The 20137-nt window shown below is 37.9% G+C and overlaps 1 protein-coding gene across 1 annotated transcript in view; it reads left to right on the top strand.

Moving 5' to 3' along the window:
• SNTB2 (syntrophin beta 2) overlaps window positions 1-20137 on the top strand; it is a 66580-nt gene that overhangs the window by 42108 nt on the left and 4335 nt on the right. Inside the window, exons 3-5 of the mRNA XM_068992832.1 lie at window positions 5559-5769; window positions 12104-12246; window positions 19406-19602. Of these exons, the coding sequence (XP_068848933.1) occupies window positions 5559-5769; window positions 12104-12246; window positions 19406-19602 (551 nt within the window). The remainder of the gene's footprint in view (window positions 1-5558; window positions 5770-12103; window positions 12247-19405; window positions 19603-20137) is intronic.

Below are 20137 nucleotides of genomic sequence, written 5' to 3' on the forward strand. Positions count from 1 at the left end.
ACATGATTATTAATTGAACATTATTATAAATTGAACTCATACGTTATGACAAAGACTCTTCTGAACAGAATAAGCAGGCTAGACTTAGACAATCTTATGCTTCTGTGGACCTAACCATGATCTGATTCATCTGGTCAGAATGTAATTGCTTTTCTCAGGAAATCCTCAGTGGTTTGACTGGAGGCCAGACCTCTTCGCACTGTAGCTGTCTCCTCCTCTCTCCTGTGGGCCCAAACAATGACTGGCAGACTGCCTCCAAACTCTTAGTAGTTTTCATTTGAATTTGTCTTTTAAAACAGCAGTCAACATTAGGAAACACTTTGTTCCCTTTATCAGCTCCAGGGGCTGCTTCTTGAAAGGCAGACTTCTGGATCCTAGAATCATTAGTCCTGTTGTGGAGTTTGTGTTCTGAATTCTTCTCATTTAATTTCCTATTTTACAATCACATTTTAAGAAACACTGCAAATTTTCTCTTTTGATGAAAAGTTGGTGATTATGTCCTAGGGAACTGTTTTACTTCCTGTTTTCCCCCTTTTTAGCCTAGTGGTCCCATGATCTGCTTATTCAGGTTAAGTTTATTTTATAACTGATATATTTTCCTTTCTTTCACTTATTAATAAGTAGGAACTTTAACATCTGAATTTTCAGAGTGTTAACTATGGCCAAGGACCTGTGTCTGAGGCTTTCCCAGGAACTGTATGAGGTCTGAAGGCTTTTTCAGAAGGTGAACGTTTTGTGTCCAGAGAAGGATGAGCTGATTCCTGCCTTTAGTGTTAAGTAGGTCAGTAGGAGGAGTGAAAGAAATTTTTCGTCATGGTTTTGCGACTGAACTTTTAGCGTGTGATTAAGGATGTTAAGCTGGTTACAGTGCCAAAGCGACCAGGTAGAAATGAACAGCCTCTGTAGAAAATGGTCAGCCCGGAAGAGGGTCTAAACTAAGGACATCCCTGGCTCTTACGTTTAGTTTGGTGGGATGAGGGTGGCGGTCAGGCTCCTGCTGGACTGAGGGTGGGGCAGTCACTAGCTGCTGGGTGTGGGGAATGCTGAACCGGTCAGCTGGCCTCTCTATTGTAGCTGCGTGCTTTACTCCCACTTCCAGAGGTAACTGGCACCTCCAATTCCTCAGCCTCTTCAGGATTCTGCAACGTGGACTGGCTCAGATTTGACTCTCCCCTACTTTTTTTAGGTTTGCTAAATCATTTAACTGCTCTGTCTGCTTGCCAGCTTCCAAAATTTTGTTGTAGTCTCTCCTCTCATCTTCTCCCTGAGCTTGTAGGATTATGCTTTTTAAAAATTCCCTTTAAATTTGTAAATGACTCCTTAGATAAAATACCGAAAGCACAGTACATTAGAGAAAACTTTACAAGTTGAACTTTATTAACAATGAAAGCTTCTCCTGTGTAACAGACACTGTGTACTAGGGTCCCCAGAGAAAAAAACAATAGAATGGATAGATAGGTTTATTTACTCATTATAGGAATTAACTCATGCAGTTGTGAAGACAAAGTCCCATGGTCTGCAAGCTGGAGAAATAGAAAAGCCAGTCTTAAAATTCACCCCAAGTTCAAAGGCCCAAGAACCAGGAGCACCAGTGTTTGAGGGCTGGAGAAGATGAATGTCTCAACTTCAGACAAGAGCGAATTTGCCTCTCTGCATTTTTATTCTGTTTATGCCCTCGGTGAACTGGATGATGCCCAGCCGCACTGGCGAGGACCATCTCCTTTACTCATTCTACTGATGATGCTAATCTGTTGCAGAAACACCCTCACAGACACACCTGGAAATAATGTTTTACCAGCTACCTGGACATACCTTAGCCCAGTCAAGTTGACACATAAAATTAACCATCACACACTGTTAAGAGAACAAAGAGATAAGCTGAGGACTGGGAGAAAAATCTTTGTAAAATACACATGAAATAAAGGACTAACATCTGAAATATACAAGGAATTTTAAAACTCAGTAATAAGAAAACAACCCAGTTTTAAAATGGGCAACAGACACTTCACCAAAGAAGAAATAGAGATGACAAATTGGCAAATGAAAGGTATTAAAATCATATTCCATTAAGGAATTGTGAATTAAAACAATAAAATGTTACTGTACACGTACTAGAATGGCCAGAATCCAGCGAACAGTACCACATGCTGGTAAAGATGTACAACACCAGGAAGGCTTATTCATCAATGAGGGGAATGCGGAATGATACAGCTACTTTGGAAGACAGTTTAGCAGTTTCTTGCAAAGCTAAACATAGTAGTCTTACCATGTGACCCCACAATTGTGCTCCTTAGTATTTACCCAAAGGAGTCAAAACCTTAGGTCCACACAGAAACCTACACATGAATGCTTTCATCATAATTGCCAAAATTTGAAAACAACCAAAAGGGCCTTCCATAGGTGAATGGATAAACAAACTATGGTTCCCCCAGACAGTGGAATATTATTCAGCCATAAAAAGAAATAAGCTCTTAAGCCACAAAAGACATGGAACCTTAAATGCATATTGCTAAGTGAGAAAGTTACATACTGCAGGATTCCTAGATCAACAGCTGCCAGGAGTTCAGGGTCAGGGAGTGGGGGTAATGTGCTGTTTTAAATCATCCCATAACAAGTGTATAATTGTTTTTTTTAGAGAATATAATCATTTTTTTAGCCAAGAAATATCAATATTTATGTTAAGGACCATGACAGCAACAACTGATATAGTGAAAAATAACATTAGAAAGAAAAAAACATTATAAAATAGTATAGAAAACTAAATAAAGGTCAATGTGAATATTAAGCTATTTGTCAGAAATCTCTTTCCTTCTCTCTACTTTTTCTGGACTTTTTGGATGGAGGAGTTCCTCCTGCTTAGGAGTGTGTGTCCTGCTGGTGACTCAGCAGGTAGTCTCATCCTTTTTGGGTCCAATTAAATCTCCCTAGGCCATTTCTCTATTGTAATCCATCTTACATCCCACCATGAAATTATTTTTTAGCTTATTATTTTTAATTGTGATAAAATACACATAACATAAGATTTACCATCATAACTATTTTTCTGGAGGAGCAAATGGCAATTCATTCCTGTGTTCTTGCCTGGGAAATCCCATGGACAGAGGAGCCTGGTGGGCTATAGTCTATGGGGTTGCAAAGATTCAGACATGGCTGAGCAACTGAGCACACACATGCACACTCACTGACAACATAAAATTTACCATCTTAACTATTTTTAAATGTATAGTTCAATTAATTGAACTGTAATTATAGTTTATTTATAAAGGTATTAATTATATTCATATTACTCTAATATCAATCTTCAAAACTTTTTCCTCTTGCACAACAAAAATCGTACCCATTCAACAGCTCTCCATTTCCCTCTCCTTCCATCCCCTAGCCACTACCATCCTAGTTTTTGTTTCTGTGGCTTTGACTACTCTAGGTACCTCATATAAGTGGACTCATAATATTTGCCCTTTTGTGATAGGTTTGTTTCATTTAGAATAATCCTCTCAAGGTTCACGCATATTGTAGCATGTGTCAGAGTTTCTTTCCTTTTTAAAGCTGAATATTATGTGTGTGTGTGTATCCCGTTTTGTTTATTCATCCCATTGATGGACATATGGGTTGTTCCCACCTTTTGGTTATTGTGAATGATGCTCCTCTGAACCTAGGTATACAGACATCTCATAAAGTTAATTTTTTAATTCATTGTCTTGATCATATTGTCCCCTTGTTCAGAATCCTCAGTGATTCCACGTTGCTTACCAATTAATATCCAGACTTAACCTGCTATTCAAAACCCCCAAAGTTTTAATCTCAAGCTACTTCTTGCTGTATTTAGCTATAGGATAGGAAATCAAATAAACTCATCAGAAGAATAACTAAAACAGAAGCAAAATAGCTTGTGACTTGCTATCTCAAGATGCTTCAGGTATGGGCTTTGTGAAGTGTTTCGACTGGTCACAGATCTTATTTTATGTTTTGACTATTTTCTAGAACTCTCTGGCCTCTTTGGCTATTGCTGTAAAACTGTGAAGGCATGTGAAACGTGGATAGACTGGTGGGTAGACCTTCAGGTAGCTAGGAGGGTAAGTCTAGTGGGAGGGCATGTCAGTGGATAAGTAGGTAGGTAGCATGGATAGAGGTGTTTGTAAGCTGTATACCAGTTTGGTAAGTGTGCCCCAGTGGTAAAGAGGCCCCCATTGCAGTCATGCTTTGCTGCATCTCAGGAGTGCCTTTTTGAGCCAAGAATTTTGTGGTAGTCATCACAGTTCTTTATAGAAGTAGTTTTTGTAACTTGTATATTAGTTAAATATAAACTTTCTGCCTTCCCCATTAGATGATAGGTCCAGTGAGAGGAGAGACTAGTTTTTCTCTATTTTTTTCACTATTATATCTCTAAAACAGTGTCAAGCATAGAATCTAGAAAACAGTAAGTTTTCATTAAATGTTTATTTAAGAAAGGATGGACTGACCAGAGCTCAAATGAGAATGAATATTTACCACATTAAGTATGGCAAGTTAAAATGGAATTACAAAGGAATCTCTAAATATGACCAGAGAGAGGGATGCATGCTTCAAGGCAGACATGCTGGTGTTCCTGTAAACCAGTCATGTTTGTCAGGTAGTGTGGGATCTCATGACAGGGCTTCAAGGAAGCGAAAACTGTCTTCAGAAAGATGAAAGAATGAAAAGTTCTCTCCTTGGTCAGTGGCAGTTTGTCAGTTTTTAGCCTACCATGAAAAACACTCCTAAGAGCTTTTAATTTTTTCCCTTTTAAAAGATATATATGTTCACTGTTAGAGCACAGCAGTGAATATATGTTAGTCATTTATTGATTGATTTTTAAAATTCATCTTGGCAAAAGCTTTGATCAAAATACAAGATAGTACCCAGCAAATTGCTTTATAAGGAACTGGTTGCATGTACCTTTAAAACGATTTAAATAAGTCCTAATGGTTACTTTTGAAGTAGAGATTGTTCTTAGTTGAGCATTAGTAAATAATAGTCATAGAGTTGAAGATTTCTCAACTATTTTTCCTCCACTACTTGGAGGATGAGTTAATCATATGACATTACCCAGACCCTAAAAAACAATTCTAAATTTTCATAGAGAGTCGTATTCTTCAGCTATTTTATTTCACACAGTGGAAATTTCAGTTCAATTTTTGGCAAAAAGTTTTACTTACCTAGCAATACTATATACCAGAATTTTCTAAGTATTAAAAAAAAATCTTTCATTACAATGTGCCTATGAGATTCAACAAGCAGGCTCTCCATTTCTTTGACTTGGAAATGAAGGCAGAGTGAAGTGCTCTTACTACGGACTCTACACTAGGTTCTCTCATTCCAGGTCATTTCATGAATACTGAGACGGCAGCCCAGCAGTTAGTCTTTGTGGTGATGATCTTTCCACATGTGGATTTCTCTGGGATTGGGCTCTAAGGAATTAAGAAAAAGCATTTATATTCTGGAATGCAAGATTAAAGTTGATTTTCAGTTATATATGTTAAACCATGGCAGTTTTGATGGCTTCTGATCTAGCTCATTTTCTTTTTTCTTTTTCCACACAGATTGATAGAGCTCCATTCTCCTGATAGCAGGAACACTTTGATCCTCCGTTGCAAGGATACAGCCACAGCACACTCCTGGTTCGTAGCTATCCACACCAACATAATGGCTCTCCTCCCACAGGTGTTGGCTGAACTCAATGCCATGCTTGGTGCAACCAGTACAGCGGGAGGCAGCAAGGAGGTTAAGCACATTGCCTGGCTGGCAGAACAGGTAGGCTGGGAGGCAGGGCAAGGTCTCACTGGGTCACCGTTCAGAGCCAGGATGGTTCCCCCATGCCGTATGTCTGGAATATTTATCACACAGTCAGGTCTCCAGTGCCTAACTTGCAGATCTTTTGTTTCTCCTCCCCTAGTTTTTAGCTATTTATTGCTAATTATCACTTCCACCAGCAGAATGGACTGTCATGATAGTCATCATCATAACATAACTATGAAGAGATTCTTATCATCTCTTATCATCCTTAATGACTGGAGATAATTTTAATGATTTTAGAATGGAATCAGCAACTTATTTTGCAAAGGGCTATTAGTGCCACGACTTCTTAACTCAGCCATGATAGCAGCAAAACAGTCATAGACAACATGAACGTGAATAGATGTGGCTGTGCTTTAATAAAACTTTATTTACAAAAACAGAAAGTGGGCTGTGTTTGGCCCAGAGGTCATAGTTTCCCAATTCTCACTCTAGTCTATTGACAGAGTTTCAGAGACAACAGGCTTACCACCCTGATCTGGGAAAAGTTTAAAATATACAAAATATTTTACAAGCTATTAAACACATGTACAGCTGTCTTCTACAACTGACAAATGGAAAGAAACCAGAAAACTTAAATAGAGGTTGGGTGAAAGGAAAGGAAGAACATAACCCTGGTTAGTTTAGATCCAAAGTTTGACAAAAGGAAGACTAAAAGTTCTACACGATGTTACCACACATCCTTTTTCTTTCGGGGCCTTCACCGTCAGCTGGGCCAGAGGGAGCTGAAAACAAACAGGGTTAGGGAGTCAGAGATGAGTGTTCAAGTGCTAACTCTGTTTTTCATTGGTTTTCTTTTTAAAAGTTCCTTCATATCTTTGCACCCTAGTTCCTTCGTGTGTGCCGGGGGGGCAGGGATTGCATCAGTATCAGCCCAGAAAGGTTTTGTTCTTTTGTGTTGTTGTTTTGTTTTGTTTTAAATACAGTTTCAGGGTCTGGCTCCCCGTGGTCCCCCTCAGGAGTCCCCATTTGGTAGACTGATGGGGGGGCCTGGCAATCTCATCTGCTGCCCCAGGTGATAGTGTGGTGAATCAGTTTTGGACTCCATTTATTTTCAGCCATGAAATTTTATGAACACTTCAAATAATGATTCTGATAAATTAGGACACAGAATTATACTGTGATGATTTCTAGGAGGCATGACTAGAATAAGCAGAAGAAACTAATGAAAATCATGGTATAAGTACTTTTGACTGTGAAAGTTTTAGTATTTTATCATTGTTTCTATGTTTTTATATGCTGGTTGAAAAACTCAATGGGGTGGTAGTTGTTCTGTGCTTTTGGCAATGTTAGAAATCTTCATGATTTAAAAAAATACATTCATAAGGTTCTAAGATTGAAATGAGAAGTTAATAGGTGAAGTCTTACCCTCCTTCTGGTTCCCCATCCACCTAATTCCCACCCCTCAGCCCCCAGAAAGGTAATCACTTTGATTCCTTTATAATGACTCTTGAGAGTTTCTTATGCAGATAAAAGTAAATATGAAATATGTTCTTTTTCTCTTTTATAAAAGAAGAAAGCATATTATGCACACTACTTTATATCAATACTTTGCTGGTTTTTTTTTCTTGAAACAATATATCCTGGAGATCTTTTTATATCAAACATATGGAGTGTTCTTTTTTACAACTGTATAGTTTTTCATTGTGTGGCTGTAGTTAAATAAGCATTTCCTCCAGTGTTGTTGTCATTTGTGCCCTTACACAGAATGAATAACCTTGCTATAATGAATAACCTTGTAGTTTGTCCTTTCACACGTGTGCTGTCCAAACTCTTTGGTTCCAGAGTCCAGATAGAGCAGATAACAAGAGAACACACATTATCTGAATGTATTTGGTTCTTAAGTTTCTGGTAGTAAGTTGTAAAGCTTTGGTTAGAAAAGGATTTATCCAGAATTTGAGCATCATTTCCTGAGCTTTGATCATTAGAGTTCATAGAACTGAATATTTGTGTATCTGTAGGATACATCTCAGAAGTGCTGTTTCAAAGGGTTTATTAATAACCTATCTCTATAAGGCAAATGACCCCCAAGACTTAGTGTCTTTGGAATAACACTTAAGTCCCACAGTTTCAAAGGACTGTGAATCTGGTAGCCATTTAGCTGGGTGGTCCTGGCCCAGGACCCTTCAGGAAGTTGCCGTCAAGCTGTTAGCCAGGGCGGCAGTCATCTGAGGGCTTGATGGGTTGGCGGGTGTACCTCCAACATGATTCATCTATATCGCTGTTGGCAGGAAGTCTCAGTTTTTTGCTGCTTGTAGGCAGAAGTCTTCAGCTCCTTGCCATGCAGGCCTTTCCACAAAATTGCCTGAGTGTCCTCAGGATACAGCTACGGAGCAAGTGATCTGAGAGAGAGAACAAGATGGACACTACAATACCTATGTGGCTATGACCTAGGCTCTTCTCTCTTCTTTTCATTAGAAGTGAGTTATTACTAAGTCCAGTCTACACCTCAGGGCTCCCGCTTTTAAAGGGAAGAATGGTAAAGAATGTGTGGACATCTTTTTAAACTACCACAAAAGATACAGGCATTTTTATCAGTGGGCTTCCCTGGCGGCTCAGATGGTAACAAATCTGCCTGCAGTGCAGGAGACCCAGGTTCAATCCAGGGGTCGGGAAGATCCCCTGGAGAAGGAAATGGCAACCCACTCCAGTATTCTTGCCTGGAGAATTCCATGGACAGAGGAGCCTGGCAGGCTGCAGTCCATGGGTGTTGCCAAGAATCGGACAGGACCAAGCGACTAACACACACAACCACAAACACTGGGACTAACACTTTGTATCAATAATTTTGATACATATTGTCAAATTGCCTTCCATTAAGATTGAACTAAATTCCCACCAGCGATATATGAGAGTTGCCAGACCTTTAAAGTGGAGTTTATTTGGTTTATGCTACATACAGACCAGAAGAAAGGAGAAAAAAATTAAGCCATGGATTCATCACAGTCTGCCCTTGACAGACTATATTTTATGTGTGTGTTTCCTCCACTCAGTTATGAGCTTTTTAAAGACAGGAGCACATTTCTCTCAAATCTTTCGCCCCAGAGAACTTAGCCTAATGCTTTATATATAGTAGATATTCAGTAATTTTTTCCTTTATCTACATATATACATGCAAAAAGCAAGTAGACAAGTCATTAATTATAAAACACTATCCAGGAACACAAGCTCAGGGTTGGGAAATAATACTAAGTTGAATAGTTTCAAGTTCTTTAAAAAATAGTACTACAGAACTAATCCAAAGTGCTGTTTTTAAACTGTTCATGATTTTTACTTTTTCCATGTAGTTGTTTCGGCCGCCCAAATCAAATACACTTAGAATAAGGTGTTCAAGCAAGATTGGATATCATTTCTCAGAGGAATTTTATAATGAACTTATATATTTGATAAAAGTTGAACTAGGTAAATGCCGTAGCCTTCTTTAATTGTGATATTATTTATTTCTATGAGTGTGAAAATGGCCAATCTATTTTCAGATCATGTAATCTTTTTAAAATAGGTATGCATTTCTTTTAGCAATAGATATATTTCCTGAAAAGCATATACATAAATGAAACTGTTTCAGTTGTACCTAGAAAAGATAGGCATTTGGGTCAGATAACTTAAGGAAGGATTATTTATTTAACTTTAAATGATCTTTCTTTATCTGTTTGTTATTTTACATTATCATAAATTGAGTTTGCCTAAAATAGGGAAAACCTAGGCTATAGATGTTTGGTAACAAATAATTTCTGTGCAAGGGACTTATCTCTTTATTGATGCTGATTTTTATGTGACTGATAACTATAACTTTTATATTCTTATGTTCTAACTATACCTCTTATATATTAAGAACTGTATATTCTTAAGAGGGAATTTTCTTTAAGTCTACCAAGTGTGGAGACATACATTATCTACAAAATAAGTATTTTAAGCATTTAAGTATTGATGGAAAAGCCAAGATAGCCAAAGAAAGATTTATCTTCACAGTTTCTACTTTGTCCCTCATGATTCTCAAAATGTGTCAAGATTCAAGTTAGAAACATATACAGTAAAGCAGAATTAATGGCACAGTTTATGTTTTGCTCTATGTTTTCTATCATAATACTAAGATGTGTAAAGAACAGAAGTATATCACCTCTTAAAAAGATTTGTACGATGAAGAGATTTAGGGAATGAATAATAACTATGATTAATTTTTTCATCTTTAGTGCTATTCAACTCTATTTGTTAAAAAACAAAATTTGGAGAGGACTATTGTTTGGCCAGGTGTACACACGTGTGGGTGTTGAAACACAAACAAAGCAGAACCCTAACATTAGTATCCTTGTTTTCTCTGGCCAAAAACTCGATAGCAGGGGAAAAAACCACCTCAGCAGTTGAGCCCCAAGGCTGCTTGTACTGATACCACAACCGAAAGCACATGCTATATATAGCCGGCGGCATTCTGATTCCAGTGAAGGCAAACAGTACCCTTATAAGTTAAGGCAGATAGGCAAACAGAATGACTGAAACTGAGGTTTCATTTTTCTCCAGTGATTAAGTAGAAGAGGGAAAAGATATCCTCCAAAAGCGAAGGACTTGAAAGAGCTAAAGAATAAACACTTTTTAAAAATTGTTTATTGAAAACAAAAGTTCTGTCTTTAAATTGGATATTGTTTCTATTGACATTAGCAGTTTTCCTTTCTCTTCTTTGGGAAGAAATACATTTAATTTAGATTTTCTAAATGCATATACTGTGACCTGGCATTCACAATCTGTCTTATAACTTAGCAAAAAAAATTAATTTAAAAAATCAAGTTATCATTTTATTCCTCTGGGAAGATAATTTTTATATTATTTTCCCTATGAAATATTGTCCATAACAATCTCAGAGACGAAGACTTAGTAGTGCATATAAATTAGAAATCCCTTTTGAGTATCTGTGACCCCAAAACTGAAGAATCCAAGAGAACCTCTTTCCAGCTGATACTTTCCCTCCAGATATCACAGTCTTAGTCTTTCCCCCTAGACATATAAAGTCTTAGAAAACTCAGGTTCACCAGTAAGGAAATAGTTAATTATTTCTCCCGTAGTTTGCTAGAATTCTCAGAGTTGGGTCATGTATTTTGGGCTTTCAGCACATGGTTGAACATGGGCAGCTTCACTGGCTGGAATTCATTTCCTGCTCGTGGAATCCAGTCATAGCTCTAGCAAGAACAGAGACCCAGTGTAGATGTTACAGCACAGAAATGGACCACTCAGGCCACTTTTCAGATCATAGATGTATTCTTAAAATGCTCTGACATGTTCACATTACCTCCAGAAGTCATTAAGGAAGAGAAGATAAAAGGTGGATCTGAAGACAAGTGAGGGAAAAGTGATTCATCAATTTAAATTTATCTGGAAGCTGTCAGTGATAGCAAGCTGAAAAGTTGAGGGTTGAAATACTGTTGTTACGCACTCCCTGCTCAAAGGTCTCATCTTAGGAAGGCAAACATTTTGATGATACCAGGGCTTTGCTTGAACATAGTCTTTTGCTTTTTGGCCTTGGATCCTTGACAATATATATAAATAGTGGTTGTTTTCCTACGTTTTTAAACTATCACAGAGATAACTGAGCTTTATGCAATTAAATGCAATGGTACATTTGAAACTGAAGCATAAACTTCCTGAACTGTAATGGGCAGCTCATTGACAGTAGTTTATATCAGTGTTTTCCAAAATAGAACATAGTTGGTCATTTTGCCATTTTAAAAAGATAAAATAGAAATTATCAGAGTGCATTGTACAAAGGATAGGAATTATGGTTGTTTAGGAAATTTTTAAATTCAGTATTTATATATATGTGTTGAGTTGCAATGTAAAATGTATTTCTTATTGTAACTCTTGATCAGAAATATTTGAAAAACACTGATGTTTAGATTATACAGACTTACTTGGTAACAGTTTCTATCCTGCACTTAGAAGATGTTACTCCCACATCAGGTATACTAAAACCATTATCATTTTGAACTGAGTGCTGTGCATTTAATTAGAATTTGTGATAATTAGTTATTGTGGAGTAGGGGAAAGAAACTGTGTCATATCATTAGGAAATGTGTGTAATTCACTCAGGGAACACTTTCTCCAGCTACACACAATCTACTTCACACCTCCCAGTGGAGAGGCCCTGCCAGTGGAAAGGAATCTGTGGGGCATTTCCTTTGTCTCACATGGGTTAGGATGGGGAGGCAGAATGGAGACCCACTATCTTAGGTGGTCACTGAAGGAACTTTCACAGTTACACATCATTATAGTTAGCTCTACTTTCTGGATCTCACCTCTGTAACAGGCAAAGCTAGATGGTGGAAGGCAGCAGTGGAGACCTGTCCTCATGGCCGTGACTGAGAAGGACCTGCTGCTTTATGACTGTATGCCGTGGACCAGGGATGCCTGGGCATCACCATGTCATAGCTACCCTCTTGTTGCCACAAGGTAAGACTAAAGACAACAAAATATCTGTCCTACTCTGAATCTGCTGCTGCTGCTGCTGCTGCTAAGTCGCTTCAGTCGTGTCCGACTCTGTGCGACCCCATAGACGGCCTCCTGCCAGGCTCCTCTGTCCCTGGGATTCTCCAGGCAAGAACACTGGAGTGGGTTGCCATTTCCTTCTCCAATAAATGAAAGTGAAAAGTGAAAGGGAAATCGCTCAGTTGTGTCCAACTCTTAGCGACCCCATAGACTGCAGCCTACCAGGCTTCTCCGTCCATGGGATTTTCCAGGCAAGAGTACTGGAATGGGGTGCCATTGCCTTCTCCGACTGAATCTACTAAGGAATTCTAAAGGAATTTTAAAATGACTTCTGTTATCTTTTAGGTGCCTAAAATAGCATTCAAGCAGCGATGTAGACGATTTAGACAAAAACTTTTCTTTCACAACCCTATTGATCATTTTTTGCAGCTCCTAGCTCAGAATATATGGTTTCTGTACTAATATTTTTGTGTGTATTTTTTAAGTTGTCGAAGCAGCTCCCTAACTGCTCTTCTCAAGACTTGCTTGCTCATGAAGATAAATAAATTGTGTTTGTTTTTTTTTTCCGTATTGACTGTGACTAGAAAACCACTGAAATTGTAGCAGCATTTTGACTGAGTGATGAAATCATTTAAACCAGAATGTGGTACTGTGGATAAACTATACAACTCAGCCAAAATATTCTTCAACTTCTCTTTCTAGTATAAGAGTACATTTGATTCCATCAAGTAAACATTTATCTGACCTGAAGCAACAGGATGTTTCTAGTATGCCAGATGTAGGGAGCTGGAAGGGAAAGAATGGAGAAATGTAGATTTAGAGGCCAATATGTCTTAAGAAATAATCAGAAACTAGTTATCTAGTGTGAAACTAGGAAAGATATTCACATTCAGTGTTAATTTGGGCTTAAAAAAGAATCAGGTTTTTTTTTTTTTTTTTCTGCATGTAATTTGTTTATTCCCTTAATAGTATGTAGTGGACTTTTTCTACATTAATAATACAGATATACATCATCATTTAATGTGGTACATTGTATATTCTTTTTTTTTTTTAATTAATTTTTTTTTATTTAATTTTAAAATCTTTAATTCTTACATGTGTTCCCAAACATGAAACCCCCTCCCACCTCCCTCCCCATAACATCTCTGTGAGTCATCCCCATGCACCAGCCCCAAGCATGCTGTATCCTGCGTCAGACATAGACTGGCGATTCAATTCTTACATGATAGTATACATGATAGAATGCCATTCTCCCAAATCATCCCACCCTCTCCCTCTCTCTCTGAGTCCAAAAGTCCGTTATACACCGCTGTGTCTTTTTTCCTGTCTTGCATACAGGGTCGTCATTGCCATCTTTCTAAATTCCATATATATGTGTTAGTATACTGTATTGGTGTTTTTCTTTCTGGCTTACTTCACTCTGTATAATCGGCTCCAGTTTCATCCATCTCATCAGAACTGATTCAAATGAATTCTTTTTAACGGCTGAGTAATACTCCATTGTGTACATGTACCAAAGCTTTCTTATCCATTCATCTGCTGATGTGATACAGCTCAAAAACTACACATTAAAAAGGAGTCCCACAAAAAAGCACTTGATAGTCAAAAAGGTTAAATGATGGCGTCGTCTAGGATGTCCCACGGGAAGCAGTGTGGGAGTTCCAGCTTTCAGGAGACAAAGATTCATGTGAGGAAGAGAATTCTTACATTACAGGAAGACTTTTACATTATGTAGGATTTCCTTCAATTTGCCAAGTTCCCTTACATATATCATTATTTTTAAAAAATATAATTTTCACATAGCTTTTCAGGAGTTTCTCAGTAATTCAGAGCTGTAGCCCGTAGATCACAGAATAGAAATGAAGGATTTATTGAGCCTCAGAGTTAGAGAAGTGTGCTCTCATTAATTCCTTCAGGATATAAAGGTCCTGCAGAAAGGGCCTTGATGATTCAATAGCAAAGGTAGACAGTCTCTGATAAATAAATAAATAAATTATAGTTCAAAAATCAAAGAACACTGCTAGGGTGATATAAATTAACATGAGTTACTATTTACATTGGCTTGCACATTTACAGATTCTTGGAAACCAAAGCTGTATGTTTGTGTTTATCTAATAGTTGATATTTTGGGATGGTCAGGGAATTGAGTAAAACATGAATGTGATAAATGAAGAGGATTTTTATTTTATTATTTCATTTGACACATTTCCTGAGGTTAAATCCAAGTGCCCAATACAGGTAGAGAATTAGATACACGTGCTGTAGATTTTGCAGGATGTGCATTTTGTAGTCTTTTCCTATATGCCTTCTTTGACTGGAAAAGAAGAAGATCCAGAGAAAGCGTGGCTACTTGACAATGTGGAAAATTGAGTGGTGGTGTGCTTATGGGATTTATGGGGCCAAAGCCACTGTACCGCCTTTGCATGAGCTCATCAGGCCTTCCCACTAAGGGGACCTTTTGGCAGGGTGTTCTAACCAACTGCTGTGCAGCAAGAGTCCAGCAGCTGGTTTGAATTAGATTCCCTCTGCCAAATATTTCATAATCAAATCTATAGGAAAAATTCTGGACTTTATATTTTTTAAGGTCTGATTTGAGATTAGCAATCAAACTGAACATGGGGGAATACACCCTGACACTTTGCTCACACTCTGTATTACTTGGATTGTATGTGGAGTAGTTTTGAAACTCATTTAACTCTTGCTGAGGTAGCTAACGTGTAATTGGCATGTTGGTTCTACAGGGATCAGCTCAGGGAGGTGGTTCTCAAATAATACTTTTCGTGGACCTCTGGGGATACCCTCTTCAGGGGGTCTGTAAGTTTAAAACTGTTTTCACAGTAATACTAACGTGTTGTTTGCTTTTCTTACTGTTGACATTTGCACTGAGTTTGGTAAAATTGCTTGTACCTTATCATGAATCAAGGCAGTTGGCACCGAACTGTATGGCCTTGCAGGGAGAAAACATGCCACTGTAACCTCAAAATGCCTTTGTTGAGGCAGAAAATTGCTAGTTTTATTTAATCTCAGCCCTTGAGTATTCATCCTGTTGATAATCTGTGAGATGATGTGGGAAGTGCTTAGAGCCCACTTCTCCTGCATATGAAGGTGTGATGGTTTTTTACAAAGAAAAGCGTGTGTGGTTTTTATGAGCTGAACTGGCTGGTTGGTTGGTTGGGGTTTTTTAATGGAACACCACTTTCCCTTCAAAAAAAAAAATGACAGACTATGGCTACTCAGACTTGGGTATTTGTCAGACTTTTAATTTTTTCTAAAATAAAATTCAAAATGAATTTGTCATTTAAAGAAAACACTGATGGTATTTGTTAACAATTAAAATTTTCTATCTTTCAAACAAAAAATTAGAATTCTGGAAAACTTGTGTCTCTCACTATGAATTTTGACAGCTTCCCTAGTACTTAAAGACTTACCTGATGAGATCAGTGGCGATATTACCAAATGTGACTTTTTAATATAATAAAATACTTTTAACATTTGGAAAATGTACATAACTCAATGAAAAAATATATTCCAAATGACCAGTTCATGATGCTGCAAAATCATGCAAGGGTAAAAAAATCTATTCAAGCTGCAGGAGAGACCTTTGGATTTTTTAATGTAACAGGATAATTGAGGGTTTCCTGGTGGCTCAGTGGTAAAGAATTTGCCTGCAATGCAGGAGCCCCAGGGAGAAGCAGGTTTGATCCCTGGCTTGGAAAGATCCCCTGGAGAAGGGCATGGCAACCCACTCCAGTATTCTTGCCTGGAAAACCCCATGGATAAAAGAGCCTGGAGGTCTACAGTCCATGGGGTCCCAGGGTCGGACACAACTGGAGCAACTTAGCACACATAAAAACTTTATTGATAAGGTTTCAGATCCTACCTTGCAACTAACCTTTAAGAAACTACTTGTTGATTTTTGGTTTGGTGGACAGAAAGATAGCCATAATTATCTGAAATAGCTATTAAAAGACTCCTTCCTTGTCCAGCTGCATACCTGTGTGAGGCTGGGTATACTTCAGCTACATGCTGTGGCAGAATGCAGATACACATAAGAGAATTAAGCTGTCTTTTATTAAGCTGTATATGAAAGAGATTTGAAAAAAATTAAAACAGTGCCAGTGTTCACATTCATTTCATTTTGAAAAATATTATTTTTAATAAAAGTATGTTATTTATATTAGCACCTAATAGGTTTGTTATTTTTATTTCTAAATGAATTAATATTTTGAAGATTTATCAGGTTTAATTTCTCATTATAATAAATATACTGTATTTCCTAATATAGTAGATATAGTGCGAAGAGCAGGTGGCGCATGGGCCCTCTCATCGCCATGGCTTCTCCAGATGTCAAGCACGGGCTCTGGGTGCGTGGGCGTCTGTAGCTGCGGCACATGGACTTACTAGTTGCAGCTCCTGGGCTCTAAAACACAGGCTCAGTGGTTGTGGCACATGGGCTTAGTTGCTCTGCAGCATGTGGGATTGTCTTGGACCAGGGATCAAGCCTGTGTCTCCTGCATTGGCAGGCAGATTCTTTACCACTGAGCCAGCAAGGAAGCCCTAAAGCATAGAGCTTAATGCTCTTTGACATTTGCACAGAGTTATGCAGTTATCACAGTCACTATTAGGACGCTTGAACCACCCCAGAAAGAAACCCTTTACCCACTAGCATTCACTCTCCATTTTCCTCTCCCTCAGCCTTAAACAACCCAAAGTTAGCTATGGGTTTTTTTATAGGTACACTTCATCTGAGTGAGAAAGTTCTGTTCTATTCCGCATTTGTTGAGTGTTTTCAATTTGGGGTTTAATTAAATGATTTTGGATTTGTTAAACTGTTTTTTCCATGTCTATTACAGTGGTCTTGTAGGTTCTGTCCTTTTTTCTATTTATATGGTTTTACTTATCAACTTATAAATCAATTTAAAAATAATTTTTAAATAGAATCAATTTATAAATAAATTAGCATATTGATTTTGAATATTAAGCCAACCTTGTACTTCTGAGATAAATCTTATTTGGTCTTGCTAGATTGAATTTGCTAATAATTTGATGAGAATTTTTGTGTCTTGTATTTATAAATTATCTTGGTCTGTAGTTTTTCTTTTCTTGAGATGTCTTTGATCTGGGTATTAGGGTGTTACTGGCCTCATAGAAAGAGTTGGGAGGTATTCCCTCCTCTTCTGTTTTTTAGAAGACTTTATAAAGAGTTGGTACTGATTATTCTTTAAATATTTGGTAGAATTCATCAGCAAAGCCATCTGGGATTAAGATTTTCTTTGTGGGAAGCTTTTCACTATTAGTTGAAGGGATTTTTAAAATGCTTTGTCATACTTTCTTAGACAGTGTTCTACTCTTTCCCTTTTATCTGAAAATATTTTTTAGTTCATGAATGTCCCATTTCTTATCTTTGACCTTGAAACCCTATTCTTATGAGCATCTCATGGGGCAGAATATGTAGGACACATTGTAGAAACTAAGGTTCTTTCAGGAGAAGGGGACGACAGAGGATGAGATGGCTGGATGGCATCACTGACTTGATGGACATGAGTCTGAGTGAACTCCGGGAGTTGGTGATGGACAGGGAGGCCTGGTGTGCTGCGATTCATGGGGTCACAAAGAGTCGGACACGACTGAGCGACTGAACTGAACTGATGCTTCTCATGTTTTTTCTCTTCTCTGTTTTGTTTCATTGCTGTCCCATTCTTGATTTGACTCTTCTCCCCAAAATGATTTTTTTGGGCCATGCCGCACAGCCTGTGGGATCTTAGTTCCCTGGCCAGGATTTGAACCCAGGCCACAGTAGTGAAAGTGCCAAATCCTACCCATTGGACTGCCAGGGAATTCCTGGAACTCACTTTTTCAAATAAAAAGATGGCACATCATTTTTTTTTTTTTTGTAGTAGAGTAGTATCATATTTTAAGTGAATGAGAATCAAGAGCTGTAGCCAAGTAGTTCCAAATTTTCTTTTTTATGACTGAATAATATTCCATTGTATATACATTCCACATTTTATCTACTCAATTGATGGATATTTGAGCTATTTCCACTTTTAGGCTATTAAGAATAATGCTGATATGTACATTTGTGAACAAATTTTTATTCTAATGTATGTGTTTATTTATCTTGGGTACATACCTGGGAATGGAATTGTTGGATCATATGGTACCTCTATTTAACTTTTTGAGGAACCAGTCAGTTAAAAAATAAAAGAAAAAATCATGGTCTATCTTTAGCCAATAGTAACCTCTTCAGCTGAACTTCTGAGCGTTTTTGATAGGGCTTTTATATAAAAGTATTTGAGGACTTCCCCAGTGGTCTAGTGGTTAAGAATCCATGCTTCCACTGCAGGGGACGTGGTTTCAATCCCTGGTCAAGGAAGTTCTGCATTGTGTGGCAAAAAAAAAAAAAAAAAGATATTTGAGAATTGCCATATTAGCTGTTATGATAGAACATTCTGGACTTGTATATTTTCTGCTCTAGATCTGACATTTTCCAAGAGACAATAAAAAGATCAGGTGTTGCCCAGGGAGAGAGAGGATAACTAGGCAGTATGCTGAGGATTTTCAGAGCAATGAAAATTCTCTGTATATTATAATGATGGCTATGTCTTTATATTGATATATTTGTCCAAACCTGGATTTTGACTGATTATGATGTATTAGTATACATTTATCCTTGGTAAAAAATTACCATTCTTGTGATACTGACAAGTAGGGGAGGATATGCATGTTTGTGGCTTATTTCTTAATCAAAATTGAGTCTTTTTTTTTTTTTTTGACATGCCTAGCCTCTTGGGACGGCTTCCCTAGTGGCATTGCAAAGAGGTGGACATGACCAAGTGACTAAGCACAGTATAGCCTTTCGTGGGAGCATGAAAAAGCAAATGGGAAATTGGGGTTCTTGGGCCATTTGACCTAGTGTTCTGCTTGTGACACCAGGAGTCATTTTTATGGGAAAACAGAATAGTATCTATATCAAAGACTATAATCTTGTTTTGAGATATACTTACCTAAAAACTGCTAATGATGTTTATAATTTTCTGCATTTTTATCAGCATAAATTGCTGAGATTGTCCTCTGACAGTACATTAATGACTTTTGAACTTTGCTGTGTTTGTGGTCCTAGGCTGGTTCATTCTGGCTCTGGGTGTCGCTCACCCTCCCTTGGATCTGACCTGACGTTCGCCACCAGGACAGGCTCTCGGCAGGGCATCGAGATGCATCTCTTCAGGGTGGAGACACATCGGGATCTGTCCACTTGGACCCGAATACTCGTTCAGGGCTGCCATGCAGCTGCTGAGTTGATCAAGGAAGTCTCTCTAGGTATAGATACTGGCATTTCATTCCTAACAGTAATTAAATGTCATTCTTTATTTTAAAGTAAAAATCATTATCCTGTGGGCCGACTTAAAATGTTCTGAAATAAGACACCTGAAGGTGATCATGATGGAAAGAAACTGAGTTTCTCTACTTCAGAAGCAAAGTTTTCATAAGTTGTTTATGTGACTCTGAACACATTCACAACAGTTTCTGTACAACATAACATGGCTGTTTTACTCTTCATTATTTAAATATTTAATAATGTGAGGACTCATTTACTAAATACTAGGTGTATTGACCCTCTTGTTAAGATTTGGAACATGGATAGACACCCTTAAAAGTGTGACCATCTGGAAGAGCTTATAGCTGTAGAAAAGCGAAGAATCTGGAATTGGAGTTTCTGTTGCAAAGTTGGAAGAGGTGTGCCCAGTAAGTACTGAAATGGGCATCTAAAGGAAATCACCCTGGTGGTCTCTTTCCATTGTTGAAGCGCCCTCTTATGGCTTGTCTGTGTGAATTTGAAGGGATGAGTTCCCAT

The sequence above is a fragment of the Capricornis sumatraensis genome, chromosome 20 (assembly GCF_032405125.1).
Source record: "Capricornis sumatraensis isolate serow.1 chromosome 20, serow.2, whole genome shotgun sequence".
Classification (NCBI taxonomy): domain Eukaryota; kingdom Metazoa; phylum Chordata; class Mammalia; order Artiodactyla; family Bovidae; genus Capricornis; species Capricornis sumatraensis.